Source organism: Nycticebus coucang, chromosome 8 (genome assembly GCF_027406575.1).
Source record: "Nycticebus coucang isolate mNycCou1 chromosome 8, mNycCou1.pri, whole genome shotgun sequence".
Lineage (NCBI taxonomy): Eukaryota > Metazoa > Chordata > Mammalia > Primates > Lorisidae > Nycticebus > Nycticebus coucang.
In genome coordinates this window covers 72,128,024-72,152,088 of record NC_069787.1, presented here as the reverse complement: position 1 = coordinate 72,152,088, position 24,065 = coordinate 72,128,024, and the positions used below count along the sequence as shown (strand labels likewise).

At 34.8% G+C, this 24,065-nt stretch overlaps 1 protein-coding gene across 3 annotated transcripts in view; it reads left to right on the top strand.

The window, feature by feature from the left end:
* Nucleotides 1–22,847, top strand: part of AZI2 (5-azacytidine induced 2) — a 37,821-nt gene extending 14,974 nt beyond the window's left edge. For 2 of the 3 annotated variants that reach the window (XM_053599449.1, XM_053599448.1), the window contains 7 exons: nt 1,971–2,191; nt 3,278–3,403; nt 3,855–3,954; nt 4,997–5,145; nt 11,265–11,323; nt 17,929–18,047; nt 20,752–22,847. In XM_053599449.1, the coding sequence (XP_053455424.1) occupies nt 1,976–2,191; nt 3,278–3,403; nt 3,855–3,954; nt 4,997–5,145; nt 11,265–11,323; nt 17,929–18,047; nt 20,752–21,164 (1,182 nt within the window). In that variant the 5' untranslated portion in view covers nt 1,971–1,975 and the 3' untranslated portion in view covers nt 21,165–22,847. Of the gene's footprint in view, nt 1–1,970; nt 2,192–3,250; nt 3,404–3,854; nt 3,955–4,996; nt 5,146–11,264; nt 11,324–17,928; nt 18,048–20,751 lie in introns of those variants that run through there. The other variant, XM_053599450.1, reaches the window with a different exon arrangement.
* The last annotated feature ends 1,218 nt before the right edge of the window (nt 22,848–24,065 follow it).

The following is a 24,065-nucleotide window of genomic DNA, read 5'->3' as shown; positions in this document are numbered from 1 at the left end:
GTTATGGTTATGAAAGTCTATCACTTTTTTGGTGTATAGTAGGTAACATAGTTCATTCTTTTTTTTTTTTTTTTTTTTTGTAGAGACAAAGTCTCACTTTATGGCCCTCAGTAGAGTGCCGTGGCCTCACACAGCTCACAGCAACTTCCAACTCATGGGCTTAAGCGATTCTCTTGCCTCAGCCTCCCGAGTAGCTGGGACTATAGGCGCCCGCCACAACGCCCGGCTATTTTTTGGTTTTTTTTTTTTTTTGCAGTTTGGCTGGGGCCGGGTTCACCGGCACCTTACCGACTGAGCCACAGGCGCCGCCCCATAGTTCATTCTTGTTTCTGGACTTCATAAACAGAAAGATTCTAACTGTACAGTAGGAGTTGTCCTATGTAATTAAAAAAATGTTACATTGATATTGGTGAAAATTGACTAGATGGCAGGTTTCACCTACTTACTCAAGGCATGCAGTATGCATATTTATTTCTGCTACCTTTCATTTAATCCTAGGTAGACCCGAATTACTTAGACGCTTGAAACTCTAGCTTTGGTTGAGATCAATATGAAATTATTATTTACAATTAGAAACTGAAAATATAATGATAAAAACCACACCCAAAAGGATACAGTCAAAACCCTTTGTTAGTGTCCATGTCATTTGAAATAAAGCAAAACAAATTTTATAGGTATTAATTGACACAGGGAAGGACATCAGATGTTATGGAAGAAAGCAGGCATAGCGAAACATGGATTCTCTACTTAGGTTGCCAGTGTTTACATCTCAACTCTCTACTTTGTTACTTTGGAAAAAGATACTTAAATTCCTTCTACTTCAATTTCTTCATCTGTAATGTTCTTGAATAGTAACTGACACTAGTAAGTGAACAAATTTTATTTCAGCAGGGGATAGTAAAAAAAATTTCCATATATTACTAATTACTAATATATGTGAAATCTGTGGATAGTTTAATTCGGATACTATATTTAGTGTTTTATTTTAAACTAAAAAAAAAAAAATTAGAGGACTTTTTAGGTTCTCCTATATGTCTATCAGTACCCTATTGCTTTGTTTTTCCCGTGAGGTCTTAAAAGGTTTCAGCCACAATTCTCCTTTCATCCTGTTTTTCAAGAACACAACTCAGATGGGGAAATAATGCTGAACCTAAAAGCAAAAGTAGATATACAGAGCAAGTATATTTTTCATAGATAATGAGAACGACCTCTTCTCTTAGGTTTTTCAGTCAGAGTTTGATTTTAATCCTACTGTATCTACTCTTCATTCAGTAATCAGTATTTATTGAGCAACTTACATAGTGGTGAGTTGGGGACACAATGATGAACTAAACAGATCTGGTATATGTTCTAGATTATAGTGGGCAAATTACTTCACTTTATAAAGGTCTACTTATAAAATGTAGATGACACCTACCTTATGGAATTGTTTGAATGATTAAATGAGATAATATTAAATGAGTGTAGTGCATGGTACTGTCATACAGTTGGCCCTCGTGTCAGTGTGTTAGTCTTCTGTTGTGACTACAACACATATAACCAATTACTGGTTCGGAAAGAATATAGTAAAGTATGAGTTAAAACTTTCATAATGTATTATAATGAATTATACTCAAAGAATTTTTGGAAATGTATAATATTGGAAACTATTGCTGTGGTGTCATAGCTCACGGCAGCCTCAAATCTGGGTTTGAGTGATCCTCTTACCTTAGCCTTCCCAATAGCTGGGGAGGTGCCTGCCACACTGCCCCACTAGTTTTTCTATTTTTGGGCTTTCTCTTGCTCAGGTGATCCACCCACTGGCCTCCCAGAGTGCTAGCTAGGATTATAGGTGTGAGCTACCCTGCCCAGCCAAAAAGGGAGTTTTAAAACATTGCCCCAACATTCACGTTATTCTAAATATATCTTTTTTTCCTGCTCATTTATTTGGTGAGACATTTGCATGTATTTTTTTTTCTTTTAAACAATAGCTGTCATGGATACAATGGTAGAAGATGATATCTGCATTCTGAACCATGAAAAAGCCAATAGAAGAGACACAGTGACTCCAATTTCAATATATTCAGGAGATGAGTCCGTTGCTTCACATTTTGCCCTTGTCACTGCATATGAAGACATCAAAAAACGACTTAAGGATTCAGAAAAGGAGAACTCATTGTTAAAGAAAAGAATAAGATTTTTGGAAGAAAAGGTAATTTTATCTTATATCTTCTTTATAATATATAACATAAGGAATAATTCAAATTTTAATATTTTTTGTCTTCATGATTATACTAAATTTCAAGGATAATAACTAACTGCTAATCTCAAAATTCTGGTCTGTTATACTGTATTTCACATAGCATGGGCTTGGTGAATATTTGTAGAGAGTATTAAACAACTTGGAGAAGTTAAATTGCAAATATTTTCCTTCCTTCTTTTTTCAGATTGCCTTACCTTCATAGCTGTGTGTATTTTATTCAGAATTTTCAAATCTGTGTAAAAAAAAAAAACTTAAGTTTTTCTATACAGGATAATTCATTTCCTCTTTGCCAAGAATCCATCTCCTTTAGCCTTTGGGGAAGCTGCTGCTTGTAAGGTAATAGAAGGAGGAGTCAGTTGTAAAAAATAATCATAATTTCTTTGCACTTGAATGAATTCTTTTAACTTAATGTTGATTAAGTTAATGTTGATTAAGTTAAAAGAATTCATTAATTCTTAACATTGTTAATGTTAATTTGTAACATACTGGAATAGGGTGAGAAAAGGTAACATTTTAGAGCTTTTAGCTGTATTTATTTAAAGTTCATTGATTTGGTGTATAGTTAACATTGGAAATATTTCTGTACTTTGTAACCAACAATTTTATTCTTATTCTGGAATAATACAAGATTTAATGAACTAACACATCTATTCCTCAAAAAATCAATTATGCCTTAATTTGTTACTTTTTCCAATGATGGAAATTAGATACTACTGAATTGGAAAACACTTAAGCAGCTCAAAAGAATGGTGTACTCTGTTGTGATTGTGATAGCTTAATATATTATAAAACATGTACTATGAAATTTAAAATACTAGTAAGTAAAAGCATAGAATAGTCTTTTAAAAATATTCTTCAGTCCTTTGCTTTCTTAATTAAAGATTTATTGCATGAGAATGAAATATCCAGCTAACTATAGTCCTGGCTTTATCTCTCCATTATAAAAATTAAGATACAGAACCATCAGAATACTGACTTTATTTTTTTTCTGTCTAACATTTTCTTAAGCTTTCTACTCTCATTTCATACTGTTAGCTTATTGGAGCTCGATTAGATGAAGAAACAAGTTCTGTGGGACGAGAACAAGTAAATAAGGCCTATCATGCATATCGAGAGGTTTGCATTGATAGAGATAATCTGAAGAGCAAATTGGATAAAATGGTAAGTCAGTTTGAAAAGAATGACATCTTTATATTGCAAATTTGTTTTGTCTTTCAAGAGGTTTAAAATTAGAAATAAGTTAACTGTATTTAGTAATTAAAGTTTTAAAATGTACATGCTAAAGGCAGAACTGAAATTTTTAATAATATTTGTAAGTTATTTCTGTACAAAGTAAATACTTGGTATGTGATGATGTTTAGGACTTAAATACATATGACACCACTAACTTATTCTGAAAAATCATAACATGGTAGAATTATCATATTTTTTAAAAAAAGAAAAATGATATTCTATGGTAGGAAAAAAAGAAATTAGTGAGAAACTTGAGTTTATTTTTTTACTTGGTTTTTAAAGGCTAGAATGAGTTTTTTCAATATTTATCTAAAAAATGATATAATACCAACCTATAAGTTTTATTGAATGTAATTTGGCATTTTCCCTGCTTAACTAGAATAAAGACAACTCTGAATCTTTGAAAGTATTGAATGAACAGCTACAATCTAAAGAAGTAGAACTCCTACAGCTAAGGACAGAGGTGGAAACTCAGCAGGGTATGCCACTTACTTGTTATAAATATTCTAATAGAATTAATACATTTTTCCATTTATGTTTTATATCATCAGTTTTCTACATCTATGTAATTAAGCCTTAAATCTAAACATTTTTAGGCTTATGTTAATTTTTCTTTTCTACTTTCACATATTATCAACTCCTTTTAACTTTTCCTTAGCAATAAATTATATAGTTTTCCTAGAGAAAATTTGATGTGTTTTATTCAGGATTAGTTTATGGTGAAGTAGAGGAGGAAAGGAATAGAATCTCTAAAGTAAAAAGTAGTAGGAGTCAACACTTCTATCCCACTGGTACGTCCTGGTATTTCCCTCTTCTTGAACATCTTGCCCACAGTTACGATCATGGAGTAGTTTGAATTATAAATACTTTTTCTGTCTGAAGGTTGTTAAAAGGTACAAAGGAGAGATTGGATTGCAAAGTTAGGTCTAGGGGATTTAGATAATACCCCATTGCCATGAACATTCTAGTTAGAGTAAACCTCTGATGAACTTTTGAGAGTTTGAGATAAGATCTCTTGTGGTAGCTAGTTGGGGCTGTTTGTAGAGAGACTACAGTACTAAGTCAAGGGCAAAGTAGTAGCCACTTATATTGAGTTTCTGCAGTGTCATGTTTATCAATAAAAGTGTTTTGAGATCATGTTTTAGCTTCGTTGGTCAGAGTTTATATTCTGAGGGGACTTGATGGAATGATTTGCTGAATCTCAGTTTATTATTTTTATTACTGTCTAAATCTTGAGTATAGTTATTAATCTCTACAATTTTAGTATATGCTTAATTTTAGTGCAGTATTTTTTAAAATTTCGGACTGACAGATTAGAACTTTAACATATAGAAAATCAGACATGAGGTGAATAATATATTCTAAAATAAGATTGTTCAATTTTTATTCTCAGTAGCCCAGATCTTTGAAAGGAATTATACTAGTTTTTCTTTTGTCTACATTTTACCAGCATAACCTTTTTAGAATTGCAATCAGTGTAGAAAGTGAAGATAATAATTTTGATATCCATCCTTTTTGTAGTGATGAGGAATTTAAATCCACCTTCATCAAATTGGGAGGTAGAAAAATTGAGCTGTGACCTGAAGATTCATGGTTTGGAACAAGAGCTGGAACTAATAAGAAAAGAATGTAGTGATCTCAAAATAGAACTACAAAAAGCCAAACAAACGGTAATACAGAATTATTTAATTGAGAAATTCAGTATTCTTTGTGCATCATCTATAAGATTTATAACTATGTATTAAACAATAGATTTAACATAAATTGTAACTACTTAGGTAATGCTCTGTCCTTGAAAAATACCTGTTTATCTTCCTCTTTAATCATGTCTGCTAAAATTTGACACATTGTATACTTGTAATTTGATCCCAGAATTATATAATTTTGTTTTTTAAAAAGATTTATTTTAAAAAGCTTAGTAGTTTCTTTATTATAACTATTTCTTCAAACTCTCATTCCTCCAGTTTCCTTGTTTTCTTAGAGTTTAAAGTGAACTCAGGTTTTAAGTTTCCCATTTTATTTAATAATTTGATTAATTTAGACATCACAAGAGATAATTTAATTTCTTTTTTTAAAAAAACTAACAACAAAGAAAACTTTATAGAGCCCACTTAAATGCAGAAGACTTAAGCAGAGGTCCTCAAACTGCGTCCTGTGGGCCACATGAGGCGGTGTGATTATATTTGTTTCCGTTTCGTTTTTTTACTTCAAAATAAGATATGTGCAGTGTGCATAGGAATTTGTTCATAGTTGTTTTTTTTAAAACTATAGTCCAGCCCTCCAACAGTCTGAGGGATAGTGAACTGGCCCCCTGTTTAAAAAGTTAGAGGACCCCTGCTTTAGGGACCGTGGCTATCAACGAAGAACTGAGAATTCAAGAATTGGAAAAAAATAACCCAAAACCACCTACACCGTTAAAGTATGGTTAGCCTGAAGTCATCCTCTGAAATACAAGATGTTTCTTCTGTCCTCACCAATCTGTTTACTAATACTTTACCTTCAGTTCTAACAAGCTTGGATATATGTTTTCAGATGTCATAACAAAGCTGAGGATAAAAGACTCAATGATATAAAAGCAAGGGAGTATGAGAGCAATGCACCAAATGCTAAATTTTAAATAGTTGTTACAAGAAATTGAAAAGCTTAATATTCTGTAGGAAGTAGCCATTTTATGCATTCATGAATTTCAAATTAAGGTATAACCACTTACATAATTGTTCCTCAGCTCAATCATTTTGCTCACCAGAGCATTTGAATACTATTGAAGAACAGTTTCTTATTCTCTGTTCCTCTGGGATGCCACTGCCTGAAAGTGGAACTCCTTTCCCATAATTCTTGACTGGTAGTCAGGTTCTGCATGGAATCTCAAGTGTCCTTAGAGCTCACACTTACCTCTTTTATAATGTATTCTTAATGAAAGACAACCACTGAAAAAGAATGAGCTAGGAATTGAGAATAATATAAAATTCAGCTTTGGTCTTGACCAAATGTATTCCTCACAACTGGGCAATAAGAACCTCCTTTGGAACTCACAGTCCTGATAAAGGGGAAGCACTACAAAAATTACTGTCAACTCCTGCTTGAGTCAAAATTTGTTTTTCCTCTTTGACACCTGGAGTTGATTTTCCCAACTTTGAACTTCTTACCACACAACACAGTTCCTTCAGAAGCTTTCAGCATCTGGTTCCACAAACTCAATTGCCATAGACACTGAGAAGCCTCTTATAAAAAAAAAAATGTGCATCAAACAAAGATGACCTTGAAACTCTGAATTATAGTTGTCAATGTATATATTCTACTTAAAATAATTTGGTAGCTTTTATAGATGATGGATATTTTGTTACAGAGTAGGAAGCAGTACTACGGAATCATAGCTTGTTAACTGTGTAACATTAGGAACATCATTTTCTGTAAAGTAGACATTAAGTACCTATTTTTTTCATGAAAGTTAAAATAATGTGTGTAAAGAAGTTAGCATAGCACCCAGCAAAGAGTGTATTCAGTAAATAAGTGCATTTAAAAAAAACATGATTAGAGTAATCCACAAAGGTAGTCCTTTTTGGTATTTGTGTATGTGTGTGTATTTGGTTCAAATTTTGGTTCTTAATTATTCCACTAGATGGTGCTGCGGAGTAAATTTGCTTTTGTTAAAGCTTGGATTCATCTATCAGGAGGAAGCGAATCACAGAAACAGCCTTTAAGAAGTGGAAAAAACTTTAGGAATCCCTTTCTTTAACTGATGGCGAAATTAAATATGAGAGAAAAGAAACTTTTAAGAGTTGAAAGGAGGAATATTGAAAAAGAAATATTTAAAACATGGTTCCCACCTTTGCAGGCATATGTTAGAGATAGAGTAAGGCTGTGAAGTAAAAACTGGTCACAATTAAAGAAAAGAACCAGGAACATGAAGAGTGGAAATACCAATTTGTCAAGGATTGCAAGTTAAAGTCTTGATACTGTAGGATGTGTACTTTTAAATCTTATTTCAGAAGTGTTGTTGATTGGAGTCCTCATAAGTATGGGAAGCAGAGAAGTCAGGGAGAGAAATTGATGTTCCCATTACTCCTAGTTACAAATATTTTTAAAATGGTACTTTCTGTGAAGCATATTTTATTATAATGTCTGAAGGGTGTAACAGTGTCCTATGTGGACATAATAGGTTTTTTTTTGTTGTTGTTGTTTTGTGTGTTTTGTTTTTGTTTTTGTTTTGAAGTAGTTAGTGAACTCAGTGTTTAGTGTTAGGTTCCAGGAGCAAGTTCAATTATGAACGTTTTAGACTTTCTGTATCCCCCCAATATTCTAGCCATTTACATTGAGAACAGGTGATCCTATGGGAAATACAGATTCTGAGGCAAAGAAGTGTGAGAAACACTGGGTCAGTAAAATGGAATTTTAAGTTCCCTAACAATAGTAACCCATTTAGAGATTGACAGTGTGCTGTAGTGCACTAAAGATTCTAAGAAGTCCTACTGTACAGGATCCAGTGTACCTTGAACATTATTTCCCAATATTTTGTAGCCCATGGGTTACTGTTTATCTGAAACTCCTACATCATATTGCACTAGTTGGGAAGCAAACCCATTACTGCCTTTAGACTGTGGCAAACTGCTTACTGGCCAGAAACAGGGACTTTGAACATTAGGGACAATCTCTTTGAGCTTATTGCTGATTTCTGTTAGATTTTCTGAATTGTTAGATGGTTGCTGATAAAATACTTTCCCATCCAAAAGTGTTTTACGTTGGTGGCTTTAAAAATGAGGAAATATTCCAGTGAACATTTATGCTTAAGTATATACTAATTAAACTTTTTTAAAATAATTATACTAAGAAACTAAAAGTGATCTGATGTGACTCTTTCATTTCCTGTAGAATTTGAACAATTTCCAAAGATACATGCCTTGTTAGTGATCAAACTTCCCCTGGCTTGTGAGTCAGTTCTGTTTCCTCTTTCCATAGAGCTCCCTAAGATGCAATTTTCCATATTTTGTTGTGTGTAATGGGTACTTTTTTGCCCAAAGTTTTGAGGAAAAAGTAAGGATGCACATTATATGTGGGCATTACTAATTCTGTATTAAAATAGACATGTTTTTAATTCTTTTATTCGTACATATGTGTTAAAAGTACAACTCTAGAAAATAATAATGATATTCATATGCAAAATTATTATTTTTACCCTGGAACAGAATAATCATGCCCCCTCCATGCTACCCACCTCCCTGGCTGCCTGCCCCATTATTGAGCAACCACTGCAGCCAGAGGAGCCTCAGTCCTGCCCAGTTGATTGATCAGCATTAGATGCCGCCGCCACCTTGGAAGTGGGCACAACAGTGGCTCAAGGGTTAGCATCAGGATCTTGGTAAAAGGAGAGTGGAAGTGGTTCTACAATAGTGCCTCCTCTTGTGAGAGATCGAGGCCTAGAGTAGCTGCTGCAGAGAAGCAGGGAGCAAGCCCAGATAATAGGTAAGACTGGTTTATGTGACCTAAGTGCCCAGACTCCCCCAACTGTTCCTCTCCCAGCCCACCCTCATCCCCCACATCTTCTCATTTCCTATCCCCACCCATGTTCATCAGTGGGAATGTGACAATAGCCACTCCGCTGAGAACCCTAGTGAGCTTGTTTCCTAGGAAGCTGATGCGAGGAACCAGGGCTGACCCTGCTTGTCTCGGGCTCCTGATCTCTGCCTCTTGAGGCTGCTTCATCTTTCATGCAACTGGCCCCATTCTTAGGCTCCTAGGACACCACTCTGAGAAGGAAGATACCTGAGCTGGGGTCTGGAATACCTGGCTTCTGAGACCCAGTATATTAGTAGCCCTCTGTTGTGACCTTAGGCCTCAGTCCCCATGAACTTTGTGTCTGCAAGGTTACCTGGCAGTGAAGCATGAAAGCTCAGGGATACCTGAGCCCATAGATTGTAATTTTGAACCTATGACTTGTCTGAACCCCTAAGGTGTTCGGGTGGTATAAGTTGCCAAACTTGCCAGTTACTAGAAAGAACCATTTTGGTTTCTTGTTAATGGAACAGATATTCAGGTACTTCTCCTGCAGAGTTGAGTCAGTACATGGTTCAGGAGTCACATTTTAACCAGTCCCCCAAGTTATTTGTAGGATTTGCAAGTTTGAGAAAGGCTGGTATTGTTCATTGTGAAATACTGTGTGCTCATGGTCTGGATGGCTCATGGAGGTCACAGTCTAGTCACTAAGCAGACTATATCACTGGAGTATCAATCAGGGAAGCCTGCCTCCTTAATTTGCATGGTATCCTGGGGGCCTCAGAATGGGGCCAGCTGAGCAAGAGATGAGGCAGGCCCGAAAGGGCAGGGATCTACCATCAGGACCCCAGGGCAGGCAGGGCTGGCCCTGGCCCCTGACACCAGCTTTCCAAGAAATAAACCCACAGGGAGTTCTCAGTGGAGCCCCCATGGCCACATTTCTGCTGATAGACATGGGTGATAATAGCTGGGTGGGGACACTTGTGGGGGAGTCAAGTGCTCAGGTTGTCTAGACCACTCTTACCTGTCATCTGGGCTTCCTCCCAAGCTTCTCCTCAGAGTCCGGCTCCATGCCTTGCACCTCTCATGAGAGAAGGAGGCACCAAGGTGCAGCCACTTCTGCCTTCCTTTAAGAAATTAAAACAACACTGTGCCCATAACTCAGTGGTTAGAGTGCTGGCCACATACACTGAGGCTGGTGAGTTAGAACCCGGCCTGGGCCTGCTAAACAACAATGACAACTGCAACAAAAAAATAGCCGGGCGTTGTGGCGGGTACCTATAGTCCCAGCTGCTTGGGAGGCTGAGACTTAAGCCCAAGAGTTTGAGGTTGCTGTGAGCTGTTACGCCACGGCACACTACCATGGGTGACACAGTGAGACTCTTGTCTCAAAATAAAAAAATAAAAATAAAATTAAAGATATTTTTTTCCTAAAAGTTTGGGCAAAAATGTAGGTGCACATTATACACAGGGGCACATTATATATGGAGACGTGGTAATTGTTAACTAACAAAATTAGAGATACAAAAATGCTTCAACTCTTATAAGGAGAAGCATTTTTGATATTTTACTCTCCCAAGTTAAGAGTACTCATGAAGTCCTTGTGTAACCCTTTTATGTTTCTCTTTAAAACATATAACTTAGATTATGTAAGAAATAATAAAATGAAATTTTGTTCTTTCTGCTTGTAGAGGCCTCTTCTGTCAGTAGAATTAGTACTCATAATAGTCATTTTCATATGTTATAGATTGATAAATGAGTGAATTGCAAACAAGTGTGTTACAGCGCTGTCTTAAAATACACATCCTAAATAAACCACTAAAACTTTAAAATATGTAGGGACTTCATGATATCCTTGCTAGGTCATTTTTTTATCTGTATGGAAGGCGGATATTTATATGCTCATCTTTTAAAATAATAACTTGTTAAAATTCTGATACTTTTTTTTTTTTTTGGCCAGGGCTGGGTTTGAACCCACCACCTCCAGCATATGGGACCGGCGCCCTACTCCTTGAGCCACAGGCGCCGCCCAAAATTCTGATACTTTTTGCATTAAATAATAGCACGAAAAAATATATTAAAAAACTTCCATAGTATTACTGCTTTAAATAATTGGGAGTGATTAAAATATTTGGTATAGGTTGGAGTTTATATCATTAAAATGAATATAAAGTCTGGTTTTTTACTATACAATTATAGATGTATTCTATAAAAGCTGAAATATGTCTCTAGTAATAACTGAGAAAGTAGAATGCAGAAATTATAACTTTTAAACTTTTTTTTTTCCTTCAAATGACAGGATCCCTATCAGGAAGACAATCTGAAAAGCAGAGATCTCCAAAGACTAAGCATTTCAAGGTATGAACATTCATAAACATTAAAATTATACATGTTCTCTTCCATAAGTCATTCTAGATAGGTACTTAGGTTCCTGTTATGATTTAAGCTTTAAAATAAAATAAAGGGATACTATTTGGATACTATATGTGACCTCTGTTCACAGTATGTTTATTAAAAACACTTAACTGGCCCAGTGCTATGCTAACACCTATAATCCCAGTACTCTGAGAGGCCAAGGCAGGTGGATTGTCCTGAGCTCACAGGTTCAAGACCAGCCTGAGCCAGAGAGAGACCTTGTCTCTAAAAATAGCCAGGTATCTATAGTCCCAGCTACTCAGGAGGCTAAGGCAAGAGGATCGCTTGAGCTCAAGAGTTGGAGGTTGCTGTGAACTGTGATGCCATGGCACTCTACCAAGGGCAACAAAGTGAGACTCTGTCTCCAAAACAACTTAACCGTTGTAAAAAGATGCACATTGGGATACCTTATACGAAATTTCTAAGCGTTAAGTGATATTTTAGATATGATTTAAGGGAATTAGGCTATGTGGAAGTATTCTGTAATAAACCCTGATTTGTATACACAAATAATATATACAGTGAGATATATATATATATATATATATTAACATGCCTTTGTCCTAAGGACAAACATAGACCACTGTAGTCCTTGGGATAGTATGAATTTTAAGATAACTATATCCTCTTAGGGTAAGAATAAAAGTAGCTATCAGAGTTCATGTACTTGATTGACCCCAACCCTTTTTCTCAAATATATATTTTTATTTACTTAACTTAAAAGTTCTATGTTTTAAATTATCTAATTATTTTTGTTGGTACTATGTTAGGATAGCCATGGATACCTTTCATCCAAAAAAAATACTGACTTCATTGTTTGATCATTTGATTTTAAAAGTTTACTGACCTAAGTAAATAATGTGAGTTGTCTCAGACCTATTCTTATCAAAAAACTTGCTTGAGAGAAATGATTACTTAGGGAAAACAATTTGAGGGTGTGACATTTAGCCACTCTTCTAGATCAGGGGTCAGCAGACTTATTTTTATAAAGTGCCAGCAGTAAACTTTTAAGGTTTTGTGACTGTGCCATACTGTTTCTGTTGCATCTACAATGTTGAACAGTACTTCAGTTATGCCTTCAAATTTTATCTCAGATCACTGCAAGGAATTTTTCTCTTTTTTTAAAATAATGTATTGAGTACAGTATCTACGTAAACTGTTTCTTAATACTGTTTTTGTTGTCAAAGTTATCTTTTCTCCCGTCAAGTTTCTTCTTAGTACTTTTGCTGTATTTGTCATTTTTATAAGCCACGTCAAATTATTTTTGAAAGAAGCGGTGTTAGAATCAGAGTAAATGAAGGAAAGGAGCTATGTGTAGCATATTAGAAGCACATGATATGCAATGGGACTTATGCTGTCCTTCGTGGGGGATTATATAATTTGGATAACTTCCACTGGAAAGCTGTCTCCTCCCAAAATATAAACACTTATCTTGGAAAGCTGGCTCCCCCCAAAATATAAACACTAAGCATTTCAAGGTATGAACATAGATTTTGAAAGCATTAGATAATTAACAGTAAAGTGAAGAATCTCTCTGCTAGAATTTGGAGGGGGTTGAAGGACCACAGAGGTAAAGCCCAGTGTTTGAGATTGCAGAGCTATAATTGGGACTTCAAAGTGCATCTTAAATTCTTTTAGGTTCAGTATCAAGTCAGAGGATCAACTGAAAGACAGTTTTTAGAAAGAATTACCTTAAGTTTCATCTAAAAGTTACTTTGCTGTACCCAGGGTGTGCTATGTTAAAGAACTACATAATTGCAGCATGTCTCCCTTAGTGCTCAAATACACTTATTTTTTTGCCAATTGGTTTGCATTTATCTTTTGCACTATGAACTGCAAAAGTGATTGGGTTCCCTTCTTCTGATTAGCCCTAGAAAGGTTACATCAAATTTGTGACCTACTTCTGGTAAACTTTGTATCATGCATTTTTTTTCTTTTTTTTTTTTTTTTTTTTTTTTTTTGAGACAGAGTCTCACTTTGTCACCCTGGCATCATACCTCACAGCAAACTCTAACTCTCAGGCTCAAGCGATTCTCTTGCCTCAGCCTCCCAAGTAGCTAGGACTACAGGCACCTGCCACAATGCCTGCCTATTTTTAGAGACGAGGTCTCGCTCTAGCTCAGGTTGGTGTCCAACTCATGAGCTCAGGCAATCCCATCTACTTCAGCCTCCCAAAGTGCTGGGATTATAGGCGTGGGCCACCAGGCCCGGCCTTGTATATCATGCATTTTTATGTTAGCTTCATTCCCCACTATATTTTGTTTTGTTTTTTTAAAACCTTGTTACGTACACTTATATCTGGTTTACATTCCTGTGTTTTATTAATCTTTGTAAGTTACCTCAGTCACCTTTAAGTGAAACAATTCAGATGATAAATTAAGTTTTCTATATTAGGGAAAAGTACATAGGAATGTTCTCATAAAACAATTAACTAGGCTAATGCACCCCCATAGCTCAGTGAGTAGGGCACCAGCCACATACACTGAAGCTGGCAGGTTTGAGCCTAGCCCGGGCCAGCTAAATAACAATGACAACTGCAGCAGGAAAATAGCTGGGTGTTGTGGTGGGCGCCTGTAGCCCCAGCTACTCTGGAGGCTGAAGCAAGAGAATCGCTTGAGCCCAAGTGTTTGAGGTTGCTGTGAACTGTGATGCCACGGCACTCTACCAAGGGCAACATAGTGAGACTGTGTCTCAAAAAAACAAAACTAAACTAAAAAACAACTACCTAGAGGTTTAGTTTTTTAAAGGATTATTTTTCAGTTATTTGGGAAACTCCCTTTTTGGGAACACTTATTTTTTGTTATTTTCATATTACCAGTAAATGAGGTACTATATTGTCTCCCTAAGATAAAGTGAACCTTTATTTACTGGAGGCCTTTTATATAGTACTCATTGTATAAAACAGCCCTGTCAGAAATTTTGTCAGTTTCCTATTTTGATGTTGGCTTCAGGTTGATGGCTTCAGTTTTTAAGCCAGATCCTAGGTAAGAATTGATGGTACTTTTTTTGCTCATGATCATAAACTTACATTGTAGAACTGTGTTATAAGTGACTTTTTAAGAAGTGTAAATCCCTGGTTTAGAAAATATAGATTAGGTTAGTATTTTAAAATTCTTATGTATTTCCTTAGTGATCATGAAATTTTGTGAATTATGGCAAGCATTTTTAAAATATGGAATAAATCAAAACAGAAAATACCAGAGTGTATCATACATAATTAGACTAAGTATGGTTTCTCATAACCTATTTTCTTTGAATTGCAGTGAAAAAATATTGTTTTCTGTACCTTATAATCAAGAATGTTTGAAAGCCACTTGTTTGGGGGAATTACAGTTGTCAAAATATGCATTTTTAAGTCTGTAACTCTTGTATTAGAATATCCTGTACTTTATTTCCTCTGGGGAAATGTAATCATTCAGTAAATTTCCAAACACTTAAGAAAAATGTGTATGGCAGAAGTAGAAATTCAGTAAAGTAGGTTTTTCTTATATAAGAAATATTTCTGTGTTAAAAAGAATTGAATACAGGCTTGGTGCCTGTGGCTCAAGTGGCAAAGGTGCTAGCCACATACACCTGGGCTGGCAGGTTCTAATCCAGCCTGGGCCCGCCAAACAACAATGATGGCTGCAGCCAAAACATAGCCGGGCATTATAGCGGGCACTTGTGGTCCCAGCTACTTGGGAGGCAGAGGCAGGAGAATCGCTTAAGACCAGGAGTTGGAGGTTGCTATGAGCTGTGATGCCATGGCACTACCCAGGGCGACAGCTTGAGGCTCGGTCTCAGGGGGAAAAAAAAAAAAAGAATTGAATACAGAGTGTCAGTTAAGTTTTAATTTGTAAGCAGGACATATAACCCCCTTCTTGAGATATGTATGGACAAGTAGGTTTCATTATATTTAAAAGTCAGAAGTGTGAAGTTTTGTAATGGGACTGAGATTTTGTTGGCCAGATAGCGTATTGTAGCTTCTTCATAAATAGATGACAAGGATAAAAATGTGAAAAATGCTACTCTAAAAGAACAGTGATTGGTCATTATTCTGGATAGGTAAAAGATGGCTTTGGACAGCAACATGGACTCCTGAACCTGTTTCCTCTTATGTAAAATGAGGTTACTTCCTTTGCCAAGTTGGTGTGATAATGTGGGTGAATTACTTTAAATGTTTAGGCATCATTTTTCTTTCATGTATTTTGTTTTTTATGGTTCTCATTTGAGATGTTTTAGTGTTGCATTTCAATTTTTAAGTAGTTATTTACAGAGTGCTTTATAAAGTACTAGAGTTTTGGTTGTGTGGAAGTTCACACAATTGGGGATCTGGGGCAAGGGTGGGGTGGGCAAAGCTATGCATAGTCCCAGAAATACCTAGATAAGTAAAGAAGGTTAGTTGGAGCTCTGCTAAAAATTATCAGTATCACTGAAGTAATTATTTAAACATTTTTCCAATAAGGTAGAATTTAAACAATTTTTACACACTTTCAAGACTAATGCTCACTATAAAATGGGTAACATTAGCTGCAATTATTGTGTTAGCCACAAGAGGGAGAGCTTATCCTTAGGAATAATTTTAGATTTTCCTATCTGTAGTTGTCAATTCAAATGACATTAAGGGCAAAAGACAAAAAGACTAGCTGTGTGTTAAAATGAATGACTTAGTTTTCGACTTAACCTAAGTTTTAAGCGGTCTTCGTTAAATTGAATTTAAAAATGTATATTAGACACTGTTGATGCCTTTAACGTTTCTTTATTTTTACATGCCTTGCTAGTTTGAATGATTAGATATGCTTGATATTTCAGTACCTAACCACTATCTTGAATATTTGCTTTTATTTTCTCTAAGTCATATACTGATTTACCATCTTATGCCAATAATAAACTATTTTTAAACTGTATTATTCATGCCATGACTGTCTGCATGAATTAGCACATGTACAGTGTTTACACTTAATGCTTTAATAATATAACTCTTTGGAAAGCATACTGAATCCCCAGAATTGCATCAGAAACCAACAACTCTTTCACACTTAAGACAGGTTCCTATGTGAAGTGTTTATTGTAGCAAACATATCAAATGTTTACTGGTAAAGTAGAGGTAGTTAACTGATTTTTGTGAAGTAACTGTTTCGCACCTGTAAAAAACCTGCAAAAAGCCCTATGATTTTTAATACAGTATGGGTTAACAAATGATGTTTACAACAGACTAAAACAAACATATTTTTCTCAAAAGCAGCATAAAGTTTACTTCTTAAATTGAAAGAGTTTTAGTTTGAGTGGAATGAGGATATTTTGACAAAAAGATTTACATAATTCAAAATAATTATTTTTGAATAATCTGGTGCTTCTGTAATTTGGATATTAGATTTAGGTTTTAAGAGTATTATCCTTTGAGTTTTTGTTCATGGTTAGACAAACTTGAACCATGAAGTGGCATGTCTTGTTTGAGTTCGCACTACTAAAATTACAGTGATGTCTCTAAGCTAGACAATAATGGTGGTTTGCTATGAACTCATTTATTTTTGCATTTAATATTTTGTGTATTCTTATACAACAAAATGAGAATATATGTGAAGGTTTCAGTTCATTTGATTGGCAATTAAAACCCTAAAGAAAATCATCAATATCCAAAGAAGAATGTTAAATGGAAAACAAAATCTATAAAATCAGGTTTAAAATATTTATAATTTCCCAGAAAATTGAGATAAAATATTTTAAATACACATGTAGTAGAGATATTTTGGAAGTTTTTATTTATTTCATGTAATCCTCCCTCTGTAGCTTCTTTTTCCTTACTAGGAAATCATCTGGCTCTTCATGTCTCGTGCTGTCATGTCACATTGGTTTAGAACCAACAATATGAGACAGCCCAGTCAAACATAAAGAATGTAATGCATGAAACCTAAATTTTTATTTTAATGTGGACTTGTGTATACATTCAGCAACTGATATATCATTTTCAATCCACAGTATCAAAACAATCAGGAGATTAATACAAATTTATAGTCCCATATATGAATGAATGTAACATTATTCACAATCAGATTTGCGTATTCCTTACCACTTACTAATAAAGAATGTATTCCTTACCATTTACTAATTATATTAAAATATTAACAGCATTGCATGTTATGGGCTATGATAAAATCTCTATTCTGAGAGGAGACCTGTAAGAAATTCATCGGTTGGGCGGCGCCTGTGGCTCAAGGAGTAGGGCGCCGGTCCCATATGCCAGAGGTGGCGGGTTCAAACCCAGCCCTGGCCAAAATCAAAAAAAAAAAAAAAAAAAGAAATTCATCGGTTGGAGTATTTGTTTTAAATTACATCTTCCTGTTTAGTGCAGTACAGTTAATTGCTACTAACCATAAGGACAATGTTATTCTTACAAGATCTTTTCATTTATAACACACTAATTAAATCTTTCAATATATACATATTATATATATTTAATATATATTATCTCGAAACTAATTGGAGCAGAAAAGCTGATCTGCTTATTTCTATTTTTAAGTTATTTCCTTTTGCCCATAAAAAGCATGATGATTTTACCTATATTTCAGTGATAATATGCAGCATGCATACTGGGAACTGAAGAGAGAAATGTCTAACTTGCATCTGGTGACTCAAGTACAAGCTGAACTACTAAGAAAACTGAAAACCCCAACTTCAATCAAGAAAGGCAAGTCACTGTTTGCCGGAAACCACTGATTCCAGCCAAACTGCTTGAAGAGCAACTAGCTATCGTATCTTATCAAAATCTCATCAAATGAGTTTGATAAGCCAAAGTATATATAGTATGTTCACAGCTTACCCATTCTCTGCTTTGGCTTCAGTCTCATACTGGTCAACTTCACACATAGAGGTGTTGCTGATATGTTTTTTTCTTCAGTACTGTATTCTTTTCCCCTGTGGCTTTTCTCAACCAAGTGTTGCTTATGTGTATAAGGCTGAGGTGTTAAGTTTGTTCTAGTTGACCTTTTACCACAACTACTTCATATATTTAGAAAAAAAAAAAATAAAAACCAAAAACATTTTTTTCATTCTAGTGCTACAGAATACACCAAAGACCTAGCTTTTTGTTTGTTTAAAACAAAACAAACTTTAATTCATTATTTGGTTCTTTGCATTTTTTTATAAACTTAAGTTTTCTTTCTATAAAGGATGGTGGATTAGAACAGAGACAAGGTGTTTTCAAAATCTTTATACCCTTCAACCAAATGAAAATTTTCATTGTTTTGCCTCTAATATTTAATTGCTTGACTAATTTTTTGAGTTTTGTGTTAACTAGTAATGGCTACTTTTGCCAAAGCTATTTTTTATCTTAGAGAAAAGTTAGTACATTTGTACCTAGTATTTACGTAGTAGGTATATTTCTGAAAAGTTGGGCAATATAAATTTGAACGTTCTAAAATACTTTTTGAAGGAATGAGATGTGACTTTTTATAAAAGAAAAATAATCACCACCTAATTTAAAATTGTTTTTTGTACCTCACATTATCCTAAAGAGAGCACAAGACAATTGTGTTTCATAAATAGCTCTCTTTAAGAGTATTTATTAGGGGAAAATGTAGCAAATGGGGATGGAAAATTGAATTTAGAATTCCTTCCAGTTTCTGGAAAGTCGGTTACTTAAAGTTACAAAATAATACGGTGTTTTAGCAAGGCTAGCTTAATTTATGATTCACTTTGTCCTTGAGTTAGGGTTATTTATATATGAGACTATAAGTTGATGGTAGAAGTAAGACTTTAAAGGGACTCTAATTTTTCAGTGAGTTCTCAGGGTGGCTGTATTTACATAATAAATGTAACTTCCAAAGAATAATGCTATTAACATACTTGGAAGTGGTTCATCCTTGTATTCTTTCCTAGCTGGTTAATAATACATCTTGGTGCTTTGGAACATAGCGTTTTTTTAGCACATTTCCTAGGACAGTGGCAGGCTTGAGGTTGCTACTCCTTACTCATTCATTGTTCTGAGGAGTACAAAGATGAGATTAGGTCACCCTTTTTTCCTGACCATTGTATCACCTTTGTCTAGAAGCTGAACACTGGACGGTGCCCATAACTCAGTGGGTAAGGCGCCGGCCACATACACTGAAGCTGGCGGGTCCAAACCTGGCCCTGACCAGCTAAACAGCAGTGACAGCTAGAACTTGAACACTGTTCCTTCCAATTCTCCCCGTTCTCCATCCACTCTCCCAAAAAAGGCAGTGTTGTTTTATAAGGTGGTTCATAGAGATAAGATTAGATCACAGTTTTTTCTGACCTATGTATTAAGCTGAACAAGTGTTACTTCCAATTCTCCTCCATTCCTATTAACCTTACCAAGACAAAAGGCAATGAAATTATTTTATAATATGCTTCAATTTGTTCCTTCTGAAACTACATGGAGTCAAGCCTTGGTTACTCTTGGCCGTTTTTAAGCTAAGGATAAACTTATGTTTCTACTCTGATAGATTGGGCTGGAGGAAGAGGAGAAGCCTGTATTACCAGTATGTTGGCTATGGCCAAATTAGCTTTGGAGCAATCCTCTTCCGCCATTGCATGTGTACAAAATACATTTTTATTTTTATTTTTTACTTGACCTGCATTGTAACCACAGCAGAGTTAACCTTTGCTATTACATATGTTTGACAAGAAACAGAATTATTTTGCAAATTTTGTTTATAAAACTGCTTCATCCATAAAAGCCTTTGACATATATACTAAAACTTCATCTGGGTCTCACCAATTAAAAATATAATTATTTCTAGTAGCTAGGCACAATGGCTCATGCCTGTAATCCTAGCATTCTGGGAGGCCAAGGTGGGAGGATCCCTTGTTATCAGGAGTTCAAGACCAGCCTAAGCAAGAGTAAGACCCCCCCGTTTCTACTAAAAATAGAAAAAATTAGCCAGGCATTGTGATAAGCGCCTATAGTTCTAGCTGATTGAGAGGATGAGTCAGGAGAACTGCTTGAACCCAGGAGTTTGAGGTGGCTGTGAGCTAGGATAATGCAATGGCACTCTAGACTGGACAATAGTCAAGACTGTCTCAGAAACAACCCAAAAAACAAAATATATTTTTGAAAAAATTTGGACTGCCTATGACTAAGCAAAGGAATATTATAGTTGACTAAAAAAATGCTAAAACAGTTTCTCAGTCCCTACTGACATGTAAACAATCTGCAAGCCTTCTTCTAGCCACAGTAAGAGCCAAAACCAGGATCTTTATCTGTATTTTAATTTTAATCTGTCATTTATCTCCAAGTCACAGTGCCTCAGTGATCATAATAACATGGAAATGTGAACTTACCAGTTTTAGGATTCAGCTAAATTAATGTTACAGTATTTTATGATCACAGATGTCATAAAGCAGATATTAAGCTTATGCTTTCTTTTTAGCCTGTGTCCCAGGCGGATGCATTGAAGACCTTGGGAAAGACAGCACAAGACTACACTTGACGAATTTTACTGCAACATACACAAGACATCCCCATCTGTCACCAAATGGCAAGGCTGTTTGTCATACTACATCTTCCCCTTTACCAGGAGATGTAAAGATTTTATCAGAGAAAGCAATCCTCCAATCATGGACAGATAATGAGAGATCCATTCCTAATGATGGTACATACTTTCACGAACACAACTCTTATGGCAGAAATTCTCTGGAAGATAATTCCTGGGTTTTTCCAAGCCCTCCTAAATCAAGTGAGACAGCATTTGGGGAAACTAAAAGTAAAGCTTTGCCTTTACCGAACCTGCCACCACTCCATTACTTGGATCAGCATAATCAAAACTGCCTTTATAAGAGTTAATCCTGAAGAGATTCATGATCTGATCATGAGGACACTATCTCTGTCAGTGGTTCTCCCAAGAAATTATTTAACAAGCAGAATGGATTTTGATTAAAATTTTACAGAGTTCTTCAGTATAAACATTTGAACATATTGTATAATATTATGTAGTTGATTTTCCAGTATGAAAGCATCCTCTAGTTCCACATTCTGAGAATCAGATATATGCTACTGTACTAATTAATAAATAAACGTAAGTTGTTTATAAAAGACGATTCTACCTTTAATGACAATTGTAATATTTTGCCTCTCAGATAAAGGATGGAATTGGAGATCTGAGACATGGTGTTACAAAGTATATGAAATGCTAGTCATAAAAATAAGAGGAAGCATTAATAAAGGACCTAGTATGTTACTTCAAATTACATAATAGAACAAATGGCAGTGGGAATAGATTGTATTTCTGTTAAATATATGCATAAAGAAAAACATTGTAATGGAATAAAAGCATCGTAGGTTATATCATCTCTATATAGTATTATGTTTCAGAGTTTAAGATTTAAAATAAGTTTAGTCATGATGGTGTTTATTGATAAAATTTAAAATTGCAATTTGAATTCTAAGACTTGAAATAACCTAGTCATTGAAGCCAGTACATCCTTCAAGTCCTAATTGAAAATAAAATGAAATAGTTGAAAAACTATGTGATGTGGAAATAAGTGATTATAACTCTATACACCATTCAATTAGAAGTAGAAAGAGTATCACACAGGTTTCAGTCTTATCTGTCCTTTTAGTGATCATAATGAAAACCTAAATGTATAACTTATAAAGTCATTTTCTTCAGAGCGACTATAGTTGCTTATGTAGAGCAGCTTATAAACTGTTAGACTGTTTTGAAATGTAATATTTTACTTATTGATAAAGTGGAATTAATTAGGAATTTTAATTCTAGAAATTAAATTTTGTGCTATGTTGATATACTACAATCATGAAATGTCCCTAAAATCTTTTAATCTAAGTGGTCCACCACTTGTAAACATCATGAAAATAATAAAGACGGCTTCATAATGAAATTTAGCTAAATTGTTTCAGGATGGAGGTATTAAGAATATTAGTAATGTATCACTTGGTTCATACACCTTTTCCCTGAGTTAAAGTGTTTCATATAAGAGGACTACATCCTTTTTGATAGTTTCATATATCTTGAACTGAAAAAAAACTATCTCAAATCTCTTCTATATTACTGAATAGCATACATACATCGACAGTATTCACCATTTGCCAGGTATTTTTGTCTTTCTATTATATAGTTATTCAAGCTTGTCTGTGATTAACAGAATTTGGTGTCAGATGCTGGAATTTATTCTGACCAATGAACACAGCTGACTCAAGGGAGTACAATCTCTTGCCAAGTAATAGAACAAAACCCAATATGCATAAAACAAACACAAGATTCTAGGCTTTAGCTGAAGAAGCAACTACCTGTGTAACAACAAAGCAGCAAAAACTATTTCTTATTTGGCTGCATAGACTATTACATATAATATCTAATGTAGCTTACTACTTTGCCTTTTTTAAAACCAAGATTGGACATTTTCCTTTGTAAAGAAAACAAGTCTTATGAGATAATGGCTTGATTAATGTTTTGAACACAAATGATAAGAAATTGTTTAATTAAAATAAATAAATTATTTTTTGAAACTGAAATGGATGCGAAATATATTTTCCAAGGCCTGGTACTAACCGTTGGTTGTTAACTTGATTCATGTAACAGACATTTGTTAAACCAGCTTCCTTTGGAGAATTTTCTTTTCCATCTAAACAATAGGGTGATGATAGCTATCAAACAGGTATCCTAAAAAGTCAGTGGTTGATGTTCTTGACAAACATTGAGATAAATGATGTATAAGGCTCTAGTAAGGAAAGATTAACCCCCCTAAAAAATTTTTACCCAACAAATTCTTAAATGTGAACTTGATGATCATCTCTGTTCTAGGTAGCTTATAATTATTTAAAATTGGTAATTTTATATTGACCTCTTTTATACTAGCTGAAACTTACTCCAAAGTGCTTCCCTTTAAATATTCTTTAATCTTTAGATTTATTTTTATAAGATAACATATTTCAGTACATCCAACTTTAACAGAATAAAGAACACAAACAACAAAGCCCCCTATACCTTTTGTTCCCTTATTAGTGTAAGTAAAATTGACATCTCTAAAAGGAAGATCTTTTGTTGAGTTGGTTGCTGTCAATATGGAACTGAATTCCAAAGAGCGGAGACATTCCTATATGAAACAGAAAACCAAAACCGGGGGTGGGGGAGACTTCAGACTGAAAGTACTAAAGAATTGAATCAGTGACAATAATGATCTTACCCTGAAAGGGTGCTTGAGAAGGTAACGCTGCAGTGGTTAAAAAAAAAGTAACGTGGATTGTCATTTAAGAGAAATAAAATAAGCAGAGGCATCAAATGAACAAGCAAGACACAAGAGTAGCAGATGTACCAGCTAGCTAAGTAGTCTTGCATGGGGATAAGCACGGGTATTCTGAAGGCTACAATGAATTGTTTCGCTTTTGACATACAGAGGAAGAATCTTTTTTAAGCCAAATAAAGTTCTTTTCTTTATAAATTAACCTACTCTCAGATACTCTTATAGGAGCAGAAAATGGACTCTGTTTCCAGATAAACCTTCACTACTGCCAACAGGAACTAGCAATTAAAGAGCATTGACCATCTCTTGAGGCACTGTCCTATGCAGTCGACATGGACCTTCAATACTCAGTAAATTTTCATAATAACTGAAATTTACTTCCAGAATTGAATAGCTAATAACTGCTAGAAGCATGAAGGATTTTAACTTACAGATATTAAGATATATCGTATAGTTATTATTTACACCTTTGAAGGTTGTCTAT